The sequence below is a fragment of the Bos mutus genome, chromosome 9 (genome assembly GCF_027580195.1).
Source record: "Bos mutus isolate GX-2022 chromosome 9, NWIPB_WYAK_1.1, whole genome shotgun sequence".
NCBI lineage: Eukaryota > Metazoa > Chordata > Mammalia > Artiodactyla > Bovidae > Bos > Bos mutus.
The window spans coordinates 82919613-82931686 of record NC_091625.1 but is presented as its reverse complement, the minus strand read 5'-3'; the positions used below and the strand labels follow the sequence as shown (position 1 = coordinate 82931686).

General features: G+C 37.0%; 1 protein-coding gene across 3 annotated transcripts in view; it reads left to right on the top strand.

Annotated features, from left to right (window-relative positions):
• The window catches only part of EPM2A (EPM2A glucan phosphatase, laforin), a 109061-nt gene that overhangs the window by 41635 nt on the left and 55352 nt on the right, over nucleotides 1-12074 (top strand). For all 3 annotated transcript variants that reach the window (XM_070376816.1, XM_070376817.1, XM_070376818.1), the window contains exon 2: nucleotides 8276-8450. In XM_070376816.1, the coding sequence (XP_070232917.1) occupies nucleotides 8276-8450 (175 nt within the window). The remainder of the gene's footprint in view (nucleotides 1-8275; nucleotides 8451-12074) is intronic.

The window sequence follows — 12074 nt, the reverse complement described above, 5'->3', positions numbered from 1 at the left end:
TGATCACAGTGCTAGTGAACAATGCGTTTATTAGGATGAGATGATTGGACGGCATCACCAGTGCAATGGACATGAACTTGGGCCAACTCCAGATGCTGAAAGACAAGGAGGCCCGGTGTGCTGCAGTACATGGTTCTCAAAGAGTCTGACACAACTGGGTGACTGAACAGCTACACACTGTACTCTTAGGCCAGTCCTATGGAACAAAAAGTGGATTGGAAACCTAAAAATTCTCTAGTCTATTTGGAAAAAACAGGCAAACCAAGATTTATTTATTTTTGAATGAAACTTTTTTTTGAAGTAATTTTATTTTATTCACATGCAGTTATAAGAAATAATACAAAAAGATTCAGAGTAACTTTTGCCTTCTCTCGTTGGTAACATATTCACCACCAGGATCTTCCGTGTCCTCTTTACAGCCTCACCTGATTTCTACCTTCTCTAACCCTCCGACCCCTGGCAACCACTAAACTGTTCTCCATCTCTATACATTTTTTTTCAAGAATGTTATAAAAGTGGTATTATATAATATGTGGGATTGGCATTTTTTTTCACTCAGCATAATTTTTTGAGATTTACCCAGGTTATTGCATTATCAACAGGTCATTCCTTTTTTTTTTGGCTGAATCATGGTATGGACATACCAGAATTTGTTATTCACTCATTGAAACAAACACATTTTCATTGCTTTTTGTGTGTTTTGGTTTTGGTTTTGTAGATTCCACATGTAAGTGAGATCATATAGTATTTGTCTTTCTCTGTCTTATTTCACTTTGCATAATCCTTTCCATCAATCCAGGTTGGATTGATACTTTGACCACCATATAATTTCCCTCGTTATCTCTAGTGCTTTTCTTTGTTTTCAGGTTCTAGTTTATATGATAATAATGTAACCACTTCTACTTTCTTTTAATTAATGCTTGCATGGTGTATCTTTTTCTATACTTTTACTTTTCACTTGCCTGTTTAATCTGAAGTGAGTTTTTCCTAGACAGCAAATAGCTGGTTCACTAAAAAAAAAAAAAAATCTACTCTGAAAATCTCTGTATTTTAATGTGTATTTAGACAGTTTATGTTTAATGAGATTATTGGTATATTAGGACTTAAGTTTGCTATTTTTTTTTTCATTTGTTTATGGTAATTTTCTGTTTTTTTTTTTTTTTTCTGCTTCCTTTCTCTGCCTTCTTATGGAAATATGGTTCATACTTAAACATTTTTTTGAATTCCATTTTGATTCACCTACATTGTACAAACATAACTTGTCATAGATGACTGGTTTCATTATTTTGCCATATTAAATGAATTGGAGGAATCTTATTTCTTTGCCCTTCTCCATATAACTGCCTTAAATATCTCCAGCATACATGTAGGACATCAGAGAGCACTGTAATATTTGTTAGAAACTCAAGAGAAGAAAGAAAATCTACTGTATTTACCCATTTGCTTATCATGTTCTTCCTTTCTGATGTTAAACAACTTCCTTTCTATTTATAGAGATCTTCTGTTTAGGGCCCCCCCCCCCGCCACCTTTTTTTTTGAGAAAACTACTGACATCAGTTCAGTTCAGTCACTCAGTCGTGTCCGGCTCTTTGCGACCCCATGAATTGCAGCATGCCAGGCCTCCCTGTCCATCACCAACTCCCGGAGTTCACTCAGACTCAACGTCCATCGAGTCGGTGATGCCATCCAGCCATCTCATCCTCTGTCATCTCCTTCTCCTCCTGCCCCCAATCCCTCCCAGCATCAGAGTCTTTTCCAATGAGTCAATTCTTTGCATGAAGTGGCCAAAGTACTGGAGTTTGAGCTTTAGCATCAGTCCTTCCAAAGAAATCCCAGGGCTGATCTCCTTCAGAATGGACTGGTTGGATCTCCTTGCAGTCCAAGGGACTCTCAAGAGTCTTCTCCAGCACGACAGTTCAAAAGCAACAATTCTTCGGCACTCAGCTTTCTTCACAGTCAACTCTCACATCCAAACATGACTACTGGAAAAACCATAGCCTTGACTAGACAGAGTTGGCAAAGTAATGTCTCTGCTTTTGAATATACTGTCTAGGTTGGTCATAACTTTCCTTCCAAGGAGTAAGTGTCTTTTAATTTCATGGCTGCAATCACCATCTGTAGTGATTTTGGAGCCCCAAAATTCAAAGTCTGACACTGTTTCCACTGTTTCCCCATGTATTTCCCATGAAGTGATGGGGGACCAGATGCCATGATCTTCGTTTTCTGAATGTTGAGCTTTAAGCCAACCTTTTCACTCTCTTCTTTCACTTTGATCAAGAGGCTTTTTAGTTCCTCTTCACTTTCTGCCATAAGGGTGGTGTCATCTGCATATCTGAGGTTATTGATATTTCTCCCAGCAATCTTGATTCCAGCTTGTGCTTCTTCCAGCTCAGCGTTTCTCATGATGTACTCTGCATAGAAGTTAAATAAGTAGGGTGACAATATACAGCCTTGACGTACTCCTTTTCCTATTTGGAACCAGACTGTTCCATGTCCAGTTCTAACTGTTGCTTCCTGACCTGCATATAGGCTTCTCAAGAGGCAGATCAGGTGGTCTGGTATTCCCATCTCTTTCAGAATTTTCCACAGTTTATTGTGGTCCACACAGTCAAAGGCTTTGTCATAGTCAATAAAGCAGAAATAGATGCTTTTCTGGAACTCTCTTGCTTTTTCCATGACCCAGTGGGTGTTGGCAATTTGATCTCTAGTTCCTCTGCCTTTTCTAAAACCAGCTTGAATATCTCGAAGTTCGCGGTTCACGTATTGCTGAAGCCTGGCTTGGAGAATTTTGAGCATTACTTTCCTAGTGTGTGAGATGAGCAATTGTGAGGTAGTCTGAGCATTCTTTGGCATTGCCTTTCTTTGGGATTGGGATGAAAACTGACCTTTTCCAGTCCTGTGGCCACTGCTGAGTTTTCCAAATTTGCTGGCATATTGAGTGCAGCACTTTGACAGCATCATCTTTCAGGATTTGAAATAGCTCAACTGGAATTCCATCACCTCCACTAGCTTTGTTTGTAGTGATGCTTCCTAAGACCCACTTGACTTCACATTCCAGGATGTCTGGCCCTAGGTGAGTGATCACACCATCGTGATTATCTGGGTCGTGAAGATCTTTTTTGTACAGTTCTTCTGTGTATTCTTGCCACCTCATCTTAATATCTTCTGCTTCTGTTAGGTCCATACCATTTCTGTCCTTTATCGAGCCCATCTTTGCATGAAATATTCCATTGGTATCTCTAATTTTCTTGAAGAGTTCTCTAGTCTTTCCTATTCTGTTGTTTTCCTCTATTTCTTTGCATTGATCACTGAGGAAGGCTTTCTTATCTCTTCTTGCTATTCTTTGAAACTCTGAATTCAGATGCTTATGTCTTTCCTTTTCTCCTTTGCTTTTCACTTCTCTTCTTTTCACAGCTATTTGTAAGGCCTCCCCAGACAGCCATTTTGCTTTTTTGCATTTCTTTTCCATGAGAATGGTCTTGATCCCTGTCTCCTGTACAATGTCAAGAACCTCATTCCATAGTTCATCAGGCACTCTATCTATCAGATCTAGGCCTTTAAATCTATTTCTCACTTCCACTGTATAATCATAAGGGATTTGATTTATGTCATACCTGAATGGTCTAGTGGTTTTCCCTACTTTCTTCAGTTTAAGTCTGAATTTGGCTATAAGGAGTTCATGATCTGAGCCACAGTCAGCTCCCCGTCTTGTTTTTGCTGACTGTATAAAGCTTCTCCATCTTTGGCTGCAAAGAATGTAATCAATCTGATTTTGGTGTTGCCCATCTGGTGATGTCCACGTGTAGAGTCTTCTCTTGTGTTGTTGGAAGAGGGTGTTTGCTCTAACCAGTGCATTCTCTTGGCAAAACTCTATTAGTCTTTGCCCTGCTTCATTCTGTATTCCAAGGCCAAATTTACCTGTTACTCCAGGTGTTTCTTGACTTCCTACTTTTGCATTCCAGTCCCCTATAATGAAAAGGACATCTTTTTTGGGTGTTAGTTTTAAAAGGTCTCGTAGGTCTTCATAGAACTGTTCAACTTCAGCTTCTTCAGCGTTATTGGTTGAGCATAGACTTGGATTACTGTGACATTGAATGGTTTGCCTTGGAAATGAACAGAGATCATTCTGTCGTTTTTGAGATTGCATCCAAGTACTGCATTTCCTACTCTTTTGTTGACCATAATGGCTACTCCATTTCTTCTAAGGGATTCCTGCCTGCAGTAGTAGATATAATGGTCATCTGAGTTAAAGTCACCCACTACTGACATAAGAATGATTATTTTCCCAAATTGTTATTTTTCTCTGGCTACTTTCAAGACTTTTTCTTTGTGTTTAGTTTTCAAAAATTTAATTATGATATGTTGTGGCATGGATTTCTTTTTGTTTATTCTCTTTGGAGTTTGTGCAAGTTCTTGAACCTGTATGTTTATTGGCAAATTTGGAAAATATTTAGACATATTTAGATATCATTTTTCTCAAATATTTTCCCGCTTCAAATATTTTCATTTCTTCTTCAGATGCCATTTACAGGAATGTTACATCTTTTGTTATAGTCCTACAAGTCCCTAAGGCTCTATTTTTTTTTTCTATCTGTGTTCTCTCTGTTGAATAATTTCTGTTCCATCTTATAGCTTGCTATTTCTTTTCTTTCTGACCTCCATTCTGCCCTTGAGCCCATCCTCTGAGGTTACTATTTCAACTGCTATATTTTTCAGTTCTAGAATTGCCATTTAGTTCCTATTTAAATCTTCTATTTCCTTGATAAGACTTTGTGATTTTTCATTTCAAGTGTGTTCAATGGATTGTTGAAGCTTAAAGTCTTTGTCAGATAGTTCTAACGTGTCTGTCATCTTGAGTTTAACATCTTTTGAGCATTTTGTCCCATTCAGTTTGAGATCTTTGTGAGTCTTCATATAGTGAGTGACTTTCTATTGAAGCTGGGGCATTCTGAGTATTTTATAATGAGACTCTGCATCTGATCCACCTTCTAGTTCTGTGACATTGCTTCAGTAGGAGGGTGGAGGTACCACCTCATCACCCAGGTTCCCCATCCAGTTTGCATTGACAGCTGAAGGGATCAGACTCCTTGTTACTACTGAATGGGGTGGGAGCTCCCACTCTCCACTACACCTTCACTGATATGATGCTTCTCTGACTGAGAGAGATAGATGTGTCTTGTTACTTCTCTTAAAAGATATATTTGTAAAAATGAGTAATTAAAAACCCCAATTCTAGGAATGAAGAACTCTTAGGAAGTTCATGTTACATACATAATTTTTCTTGAACAGTGTAATTTATGTATATTTGAGTTCCTCAATAATTATATTTATTTAAGTTATAACATGTAAATTGTTGTCTTGTACTGATCAGCAGGAGCCATAGATATTATTCTTTCATTGCTAAAAAGTAATGCCTTCTTTTTATAGCAAATCCAATGGATTAAAAATAGTTTAGAGTAAAATAGTCCTTCCTTCCCAGTTACATTCTCCAGATATAACTACTGTTGCTAGTTAGACAGGCATCCATCCTGTCTTTAGTCTATGGTGTCAATTATACTCCCCCACCTCACTTACTCACTCCTAGTTTTCCTCTACAGCTTCTCTTTCTATTCCTCCTTTCTAATCTTATCCTTCTCTATCCAGCTGTAAAATGTTGAGATGCTTTCAAAATTGGTTCTAGAAGTCTTTTCTCCTCAATCACCATTGTTTTTCTTTGTAAGTCATCTATATCGTTGTCTCAGTTACCATTTATACTTAGATGACTTATGAACTTATTTTTCTACTTCAGATCTCGGGTCTGAGTGTCAAATCAATAACTCCAGCTCTCTACTTGACAGCTCCTTTTGTATCTAAATAGCACTCCAAGTCCCAAATGTGAAAACCAGACTGACCGTCTTTTCTTCCAACTCTGCCAGTTTTTACATCTCAGTGAATGGTATCACTATATATTGAGTTGTATTTGCCAGAAGCCTAGGAATCATTTCTGATTCTCTTTTTATCTTCACGTCCCATATCCAATTAATCATTAAATCCTGTGGCTTTTCCCTCCTGAATTGTCCCATTCCTTTCTATTTCTATCTTCAGGCTTTTATCACCTCTTACGTGGGCTAACGCAGAAGTTTCCTAAGTGGACTTTCTGCTTCTAATCTCATTGTGTTTGAGTTAATTTTTTACTCTGTAACCAGAGAGATATTTTCACAATAAAAATTTGGTCATGTCAACTGCCTGATTAAAATAATTCATTTTTTTAAAATTGCTTTTATGGGAAATACCTAAATCCTTAACAAGATTTAGTACAATGCCTGTCATATAGTCAACATTCAATAAGTATTTTTGGGAGAATGAATAGCTGAAGTGAGATAGTTTGTAGTATTTGCTATTAAAATAGTATTGTTACACACATGTATGTATCCATGTATCTTTCTTTACTTTTGTTATATTTCTGTTGGATATGTCTCTAGAATTAAGATTGCTAGCATAGTTTGGTTTTCTCTATTAAATATCAAGGTTAATAAGGCAATTGGTGTAGTACCTTGTAGCCATCAAGAGAAAAAGAAGAATCTAAGCTAGGAAGATCAATGATGATTTATTTTTTAAAGGGGCCATCCTGTACCCTCTGTCTGGTAAGGGGAATTATGTTCGAAAGAACTGCCCAATGACTTAAGCATTTTAAAAAATAGATTATATGCTAAATAACCTTAGATAAAATATTTTGGAAGACAGAGCAAGGAATGAATGAATCGAATTTTCATATTCATAATAATTGTGACTTATTCCTATTTTATTTTGATTGTATGTTTTTCTTGGGCTTCTCTGGTGGCTCAGATGGTAAAGAATACACCTGCAATACAGGAGACCTGGGTTCAATCTGTGGGTCGGAGATCCCCTGGAGAAGGGAATGGCAAACCACTCCAGTATTCTTGCCTGGAGAATTCCGTGGACAGAGGAGGCTGGTGGGCTATAGTCCATGGGGTTGCACAAAAGTGGACATGAGTGAGTGACTAACACTTTATATGTTTTTCTTATTAATGGCAATATATGAAAATTAGGTAGTTTAAGGAAAGGATTGATTTGAAATGTGGTGGTCACATAAGAAGAGATTATAAAAATAATGTAGAAATAACAATTTTCATAGAAATTGAGGGTCTGTTTACTAGTGTAGTGGATACCGGGCAGAATTGTGATATAGGCAAATAATGTTATCAGAGGCATGTTGTCCTGTCTCTGCCTCTTTTGCTGCACTCCCTGGAGGGCAGAGGGTCTGTCTTGGTGCTTTTGTAGAGTAAGCAGTAGAAAACAGCCTGAAGCTATCAAGTGCCTAAAAGGTGGGGGATTAGGGGTACCAGGTTACTGATCACTCTGTACTTTGTTCTATGATCTTGGGCAAGCTGGTTAATCTCTGTGATGCTTAGTTTTCCCATCTGAACATAATACTAACTACTGATTTACATGCAAACTGGATTGGATATGGTCCTTTATTTTATTATTTATAATATATTTATTTTTTTAAAAATTAATCTGTTGTTTGAGCTGATACTGAAACACTTTGTTACTGATTTTAGTCATAAATGTAGAGGGAGTCATAAATTCCAGGGAGATAAAAATATGCAGCATAGGGACATAAATGGCCTTAAGAGCCCTTATCATCAGCTTGAAAAATGAAAAGTAAAAGTGTCAGTCACTCAGTCGTGTCCGACTCTTTGTGACCCCATGGACTGTGGCCCACCAGGCTCCTCTGTCCATGGAATTCTCCAGGCAAGAATACTGGAGTGGTTTTCCATTTCCTTCTCCAGGGGATTTTCATGGTCCAGGGATTGAACCCAGGTCTCCTGCATTGCAGGCAGATTCTTTACCATCTGAGCCATCTGGGAAGCCCCTTTCAGCAGCTTATCAGGCTGCAGAGTGACTCGTAGTTGGCTCTTAAGGCTCTGAGCGGTCCCATGAAATTCTGAGTTAATAGGCTTTTGTAAATATCCATGTATCCATTGAGAGCATAGTACTCTGAAGTTAACAAGTAATTCTTTACATATTTTTACTGTGTTCCCTCTTCAGTTCAGTCGCTCAGTGGTGTCTGACTCTTTGCGACCCCATGGACTGCAGCATGCCTAACTTCCCTGTCCATCACCAACTTAGTCTATTTTTGTTTATACTGAGATGTGTAGATTATGCAGCTTTGTATTTATTTTTGTCTTGCTATTAATTTTGCATCAGCAACTCTATGACTGTTGAAGCAAAGCATTGATGTAATGGCTTTGTTTGTCATTTCTTGTTCTAGGCAACGGGCCTCACCACGACCGTTGCTGTACTTACAGTGAAAACAACTTGGTGGATGGTGTTTATTGTCTCCCAATAGGACACTGGATCGAGGCCACTGGGCACACCAATGAGATGAAGCACACGACGGACTTCTATTTTAATATTGCAGGCCACCAAGCCATGCATTATTCAAGGTAAAAATAGTGCCATGTTTATAAGCATAGAAGTAGGACAAGGGTAGCACTAGGACAATGGAAGTGGTCACTGTTGAGAACTGCAGCCTCTCCCTCTGGAGGGTTATATAGGCCTGTGGTACTTTGAGGAGGTAAATTACAGTGAATTACTGTAAGAGCTCTTCTGGTTCTAGACATGAAGAATGCTTTTTATAGAATTTTTTTTTACTAAATACATACTCTGGCATCAACATATTTTGACCAGACACTAGTTAACCAATTGTACTTATATAGTGTGTTAAAAATAAAAACTAGACTAAAAATAGCCTAAATCAGCATTTGTATCTTTTACACTACTGACCAGCAGTGAAACAAAAATTGATGTCTCTTTATAAAATATGATTCAAATAAATATGTGTGAAGATCTAGACATAAGACTAGATTGGATGCTTTATTATTTATTAACAGATTTATTTTTATTTATTTGTCTAATTATTATACTAACAGTATGTATCATAATACAAATTCAACACTGAAGAGGATACTAAATGGAAAATAAGGTTTCCTTTCATTCCCACTCACCAGAAATAATTATTTTAAACTATTTTATTGCTAGTTTTTCTGAAACTTAAATCCAAGTCTTAAATAATATGCATATATTTTATTTATTAATATGTCAATTTAAAAATAGCTTTTGAAAGAAATAATACTAATGAACTTACTTACAAAACAGAAGAGACTCACTGACTTAGAAAACAAACTTATGGTTGCCAGGGGGAAGGATATGGGGAAGTGATAGGGAATTTGAGATGGACATGTACACACTGCCATATTTAAAAATGGATAACCAACAAGGACCTTTGTATAGAACACGGAACTCTGCTTAATGTTATGTGACAGGCTGGATGGGAGGGGAATTTGGGGGAGAATGGATACGTGTATATGTATGCCTTAGTCCCTTTGCTGTTCACCTGAAATTATCACAACATTGTTAATCGACTAGACTCCAATACAAAATAAAAAGTTAAAAAAATTAAAATATTTCAGAAAAATAGAAAAAAAATAGCTTTTGACTCCCCGCTATTACATGAGACAAATTTAGCTCACTTATTTTTTCATCCCTCTTCCAACCCCTACCAGGCTCATTAAAAAAATTCTTTTGTTATTTAACATCATAAAAATTCTATTTCTTGACCCATAAATTTTTGACAGTGCCCCTTGACTTTCTAATGTGTGAGATCAGAGATTTATTGTCCCTATATTTTCCTCCACATCTACTTCCACCCATTAACTTCCGTTTTTCGTTATTTTTACATTTTCAAGGGTTATAGAAGTTAGATTTAATTTAGCAAATATAAATGAATCTTTTGTAGTTTGGTGATTTAAAATTTAAAACCAATATTCAACATTTAAAATTCTCTGTATGTATTATTTACTGTAGGACACACAGTGTTTGTACCATAGACAAAGATGCATTCTCATGTTCTTAAAAATTGTATTGCTTTGAATGAGAGATATAACTAATATAAACAGGGTTGTAAGGGGTAGGAGAGACGGAGAAAACAACGTCATCATAGTGTTAGGAAATGACTATTCTTCTTGGACACACTTTTCTTATAAATTCATGTTAGATGTTGGCTTTGCTAATGGATTGGATGTACAGCAGGAGGAAAAGAGTTCTGTATGACTTGTGTTTTTATGGTCTGAGCAACTGGATAAATAAGATGAGGAAGATTTAGGAGAAGAACAGTTTGGAGTAGGGACTGAGATGAAAATTTTATTTTAGACATATTGCCTTTGAAATGTAGGCTAGATTGCAGAAAAGAAATCCATGTGTTGTGTGGAGTTTGATCCTTCTCTCTTTCATTGTTTGTTTAAAAAGTAACTGCTAACCCTTAATTTTTCATAGTTATTATTTGAAAGAGTAGGTTGTTTATTAGTTCTGGAGTTTCAGGGATAGGTTGGAAATGGAGATATAAACTTGGGGTTATCAATATACAGGTGACATTCAAAGTGATCAGTCTAGTTGAGACCATGTAACAAATAAGTAAAATAAAGAGAAGGAACTGGCAACCCACTCCAGTACTCTTGCCTGGAGACTCCCATGGACTAGGAGCCTGGTGGCTGATGGAGTCACAAAGAGTCAGACATGGTTGAGCCAATAGATGACGTGATGAAAATAAAGAAGTTACAAAGAAAAGAGTCCTCGGATTCACACAATTTAGGAATCAAGGAGAAAAAGATCAAAAGAAAAGAATGAGAAGGAACATCCGTTGAGATGTTCTGACACTTAATGAAGATGTGTTAATGGATTATTTTGCATTTTTGCTGAGCCACATTTTCTGAACCCTTTCATGTGTTGAGTCATGTCTTGGGCTCTAGGGATTTTTTTTTTCTGCTATTGGATTATTTCTCCTCCTTCCTTATCTTTGTTCTGTCATTGAAGACACTCTTTAGATGGATGTTAGACCTCATGGATTTATACTGTATTTTTGACTCTTTAAAAATATTTTTCAGCTTCTGGTTTTATTGCTTTACATTTTGGGAGACTTCATTGTTTTTCCAGCTTACCTCATTTTTTTTTTTCCTCTTAATTTTGGGTCTTAAATTTTCATGGGCACTTCCTTGTTCTTTTATTCTCTTTTTGCATATTTGTTTGTTCTAGTTTATGAATGAGTACTTGCTTAAAATACTATGGAGAATTATTTTAAAGTTATCTTCTATTGCTGGAGTGATCTTGTTTCCTCCTAAATCAGTTGTTCTCTATTCATTTTTGATCCTTTTCTCTTTCGTTGTTTATTTAAAATGTAACTGCTAACCCTTAAGTTTTCATAGTCATTATTTGAAAGAGTAAGTGGGCATGAATTTCATCTGCCATTACTAGCTTCTATACCTGAGCGTATTCACCCAGGCTGTGTGCATTTGGGCAGATCACATCTCAATGAGTGGAAGAGAAGCCTCGATAATCAGCCTGGGCCCTCCTACCACCCCTCCCGGAATGAAGAGATGGGAGGGTCTGTGTGGGGCACACCTGTCACTCTGAGAACTGCGCCCCCCGCCCCCTCCCTGCCAAGTAAACATTACAATTTTTATAAAAAAATGTTGCAATTTTTAAAGAAGGTATTTCTTCAGTTTCACATATGGTATCATGTCTGTATATGGATTGAGTATGAAACATAGTTCATGTACTCATTGTTTATGCAAGAAAGGTTACATTAAAAATTTTCTTCAAAGCAGTTTAGTTTCACTAAGTCTCTGTCCTACTGAATTTTCAGGTAATTCAACCTGTTATCTTCCTCAGGTATAAAAGAAAAAAATATATAATATATAAAATTATATAATAATATATGTACATAAAATAGATGATAGACACAAAATATAGAATATATATATTTACACATGGGGTATTATATATATATGTCATATATGGAGAAGGCAATGGCACCCCACTACAGAACTCTTGCCTGGAAAATCCCATGGATGGAGGAGCCGGGTGGGCTGCAGTCCATGGGGTCGCTAAGAGTCGGACATGACTGAGTGACTTCACTTTCACTTTTCACTTTCATGCATTGGAGGAGGAAATGGCAACCCACTCCAGTGTTCTTGCCTGGAGAATCCCAGGAACGGGGGAGCCTGGTGGGCTGC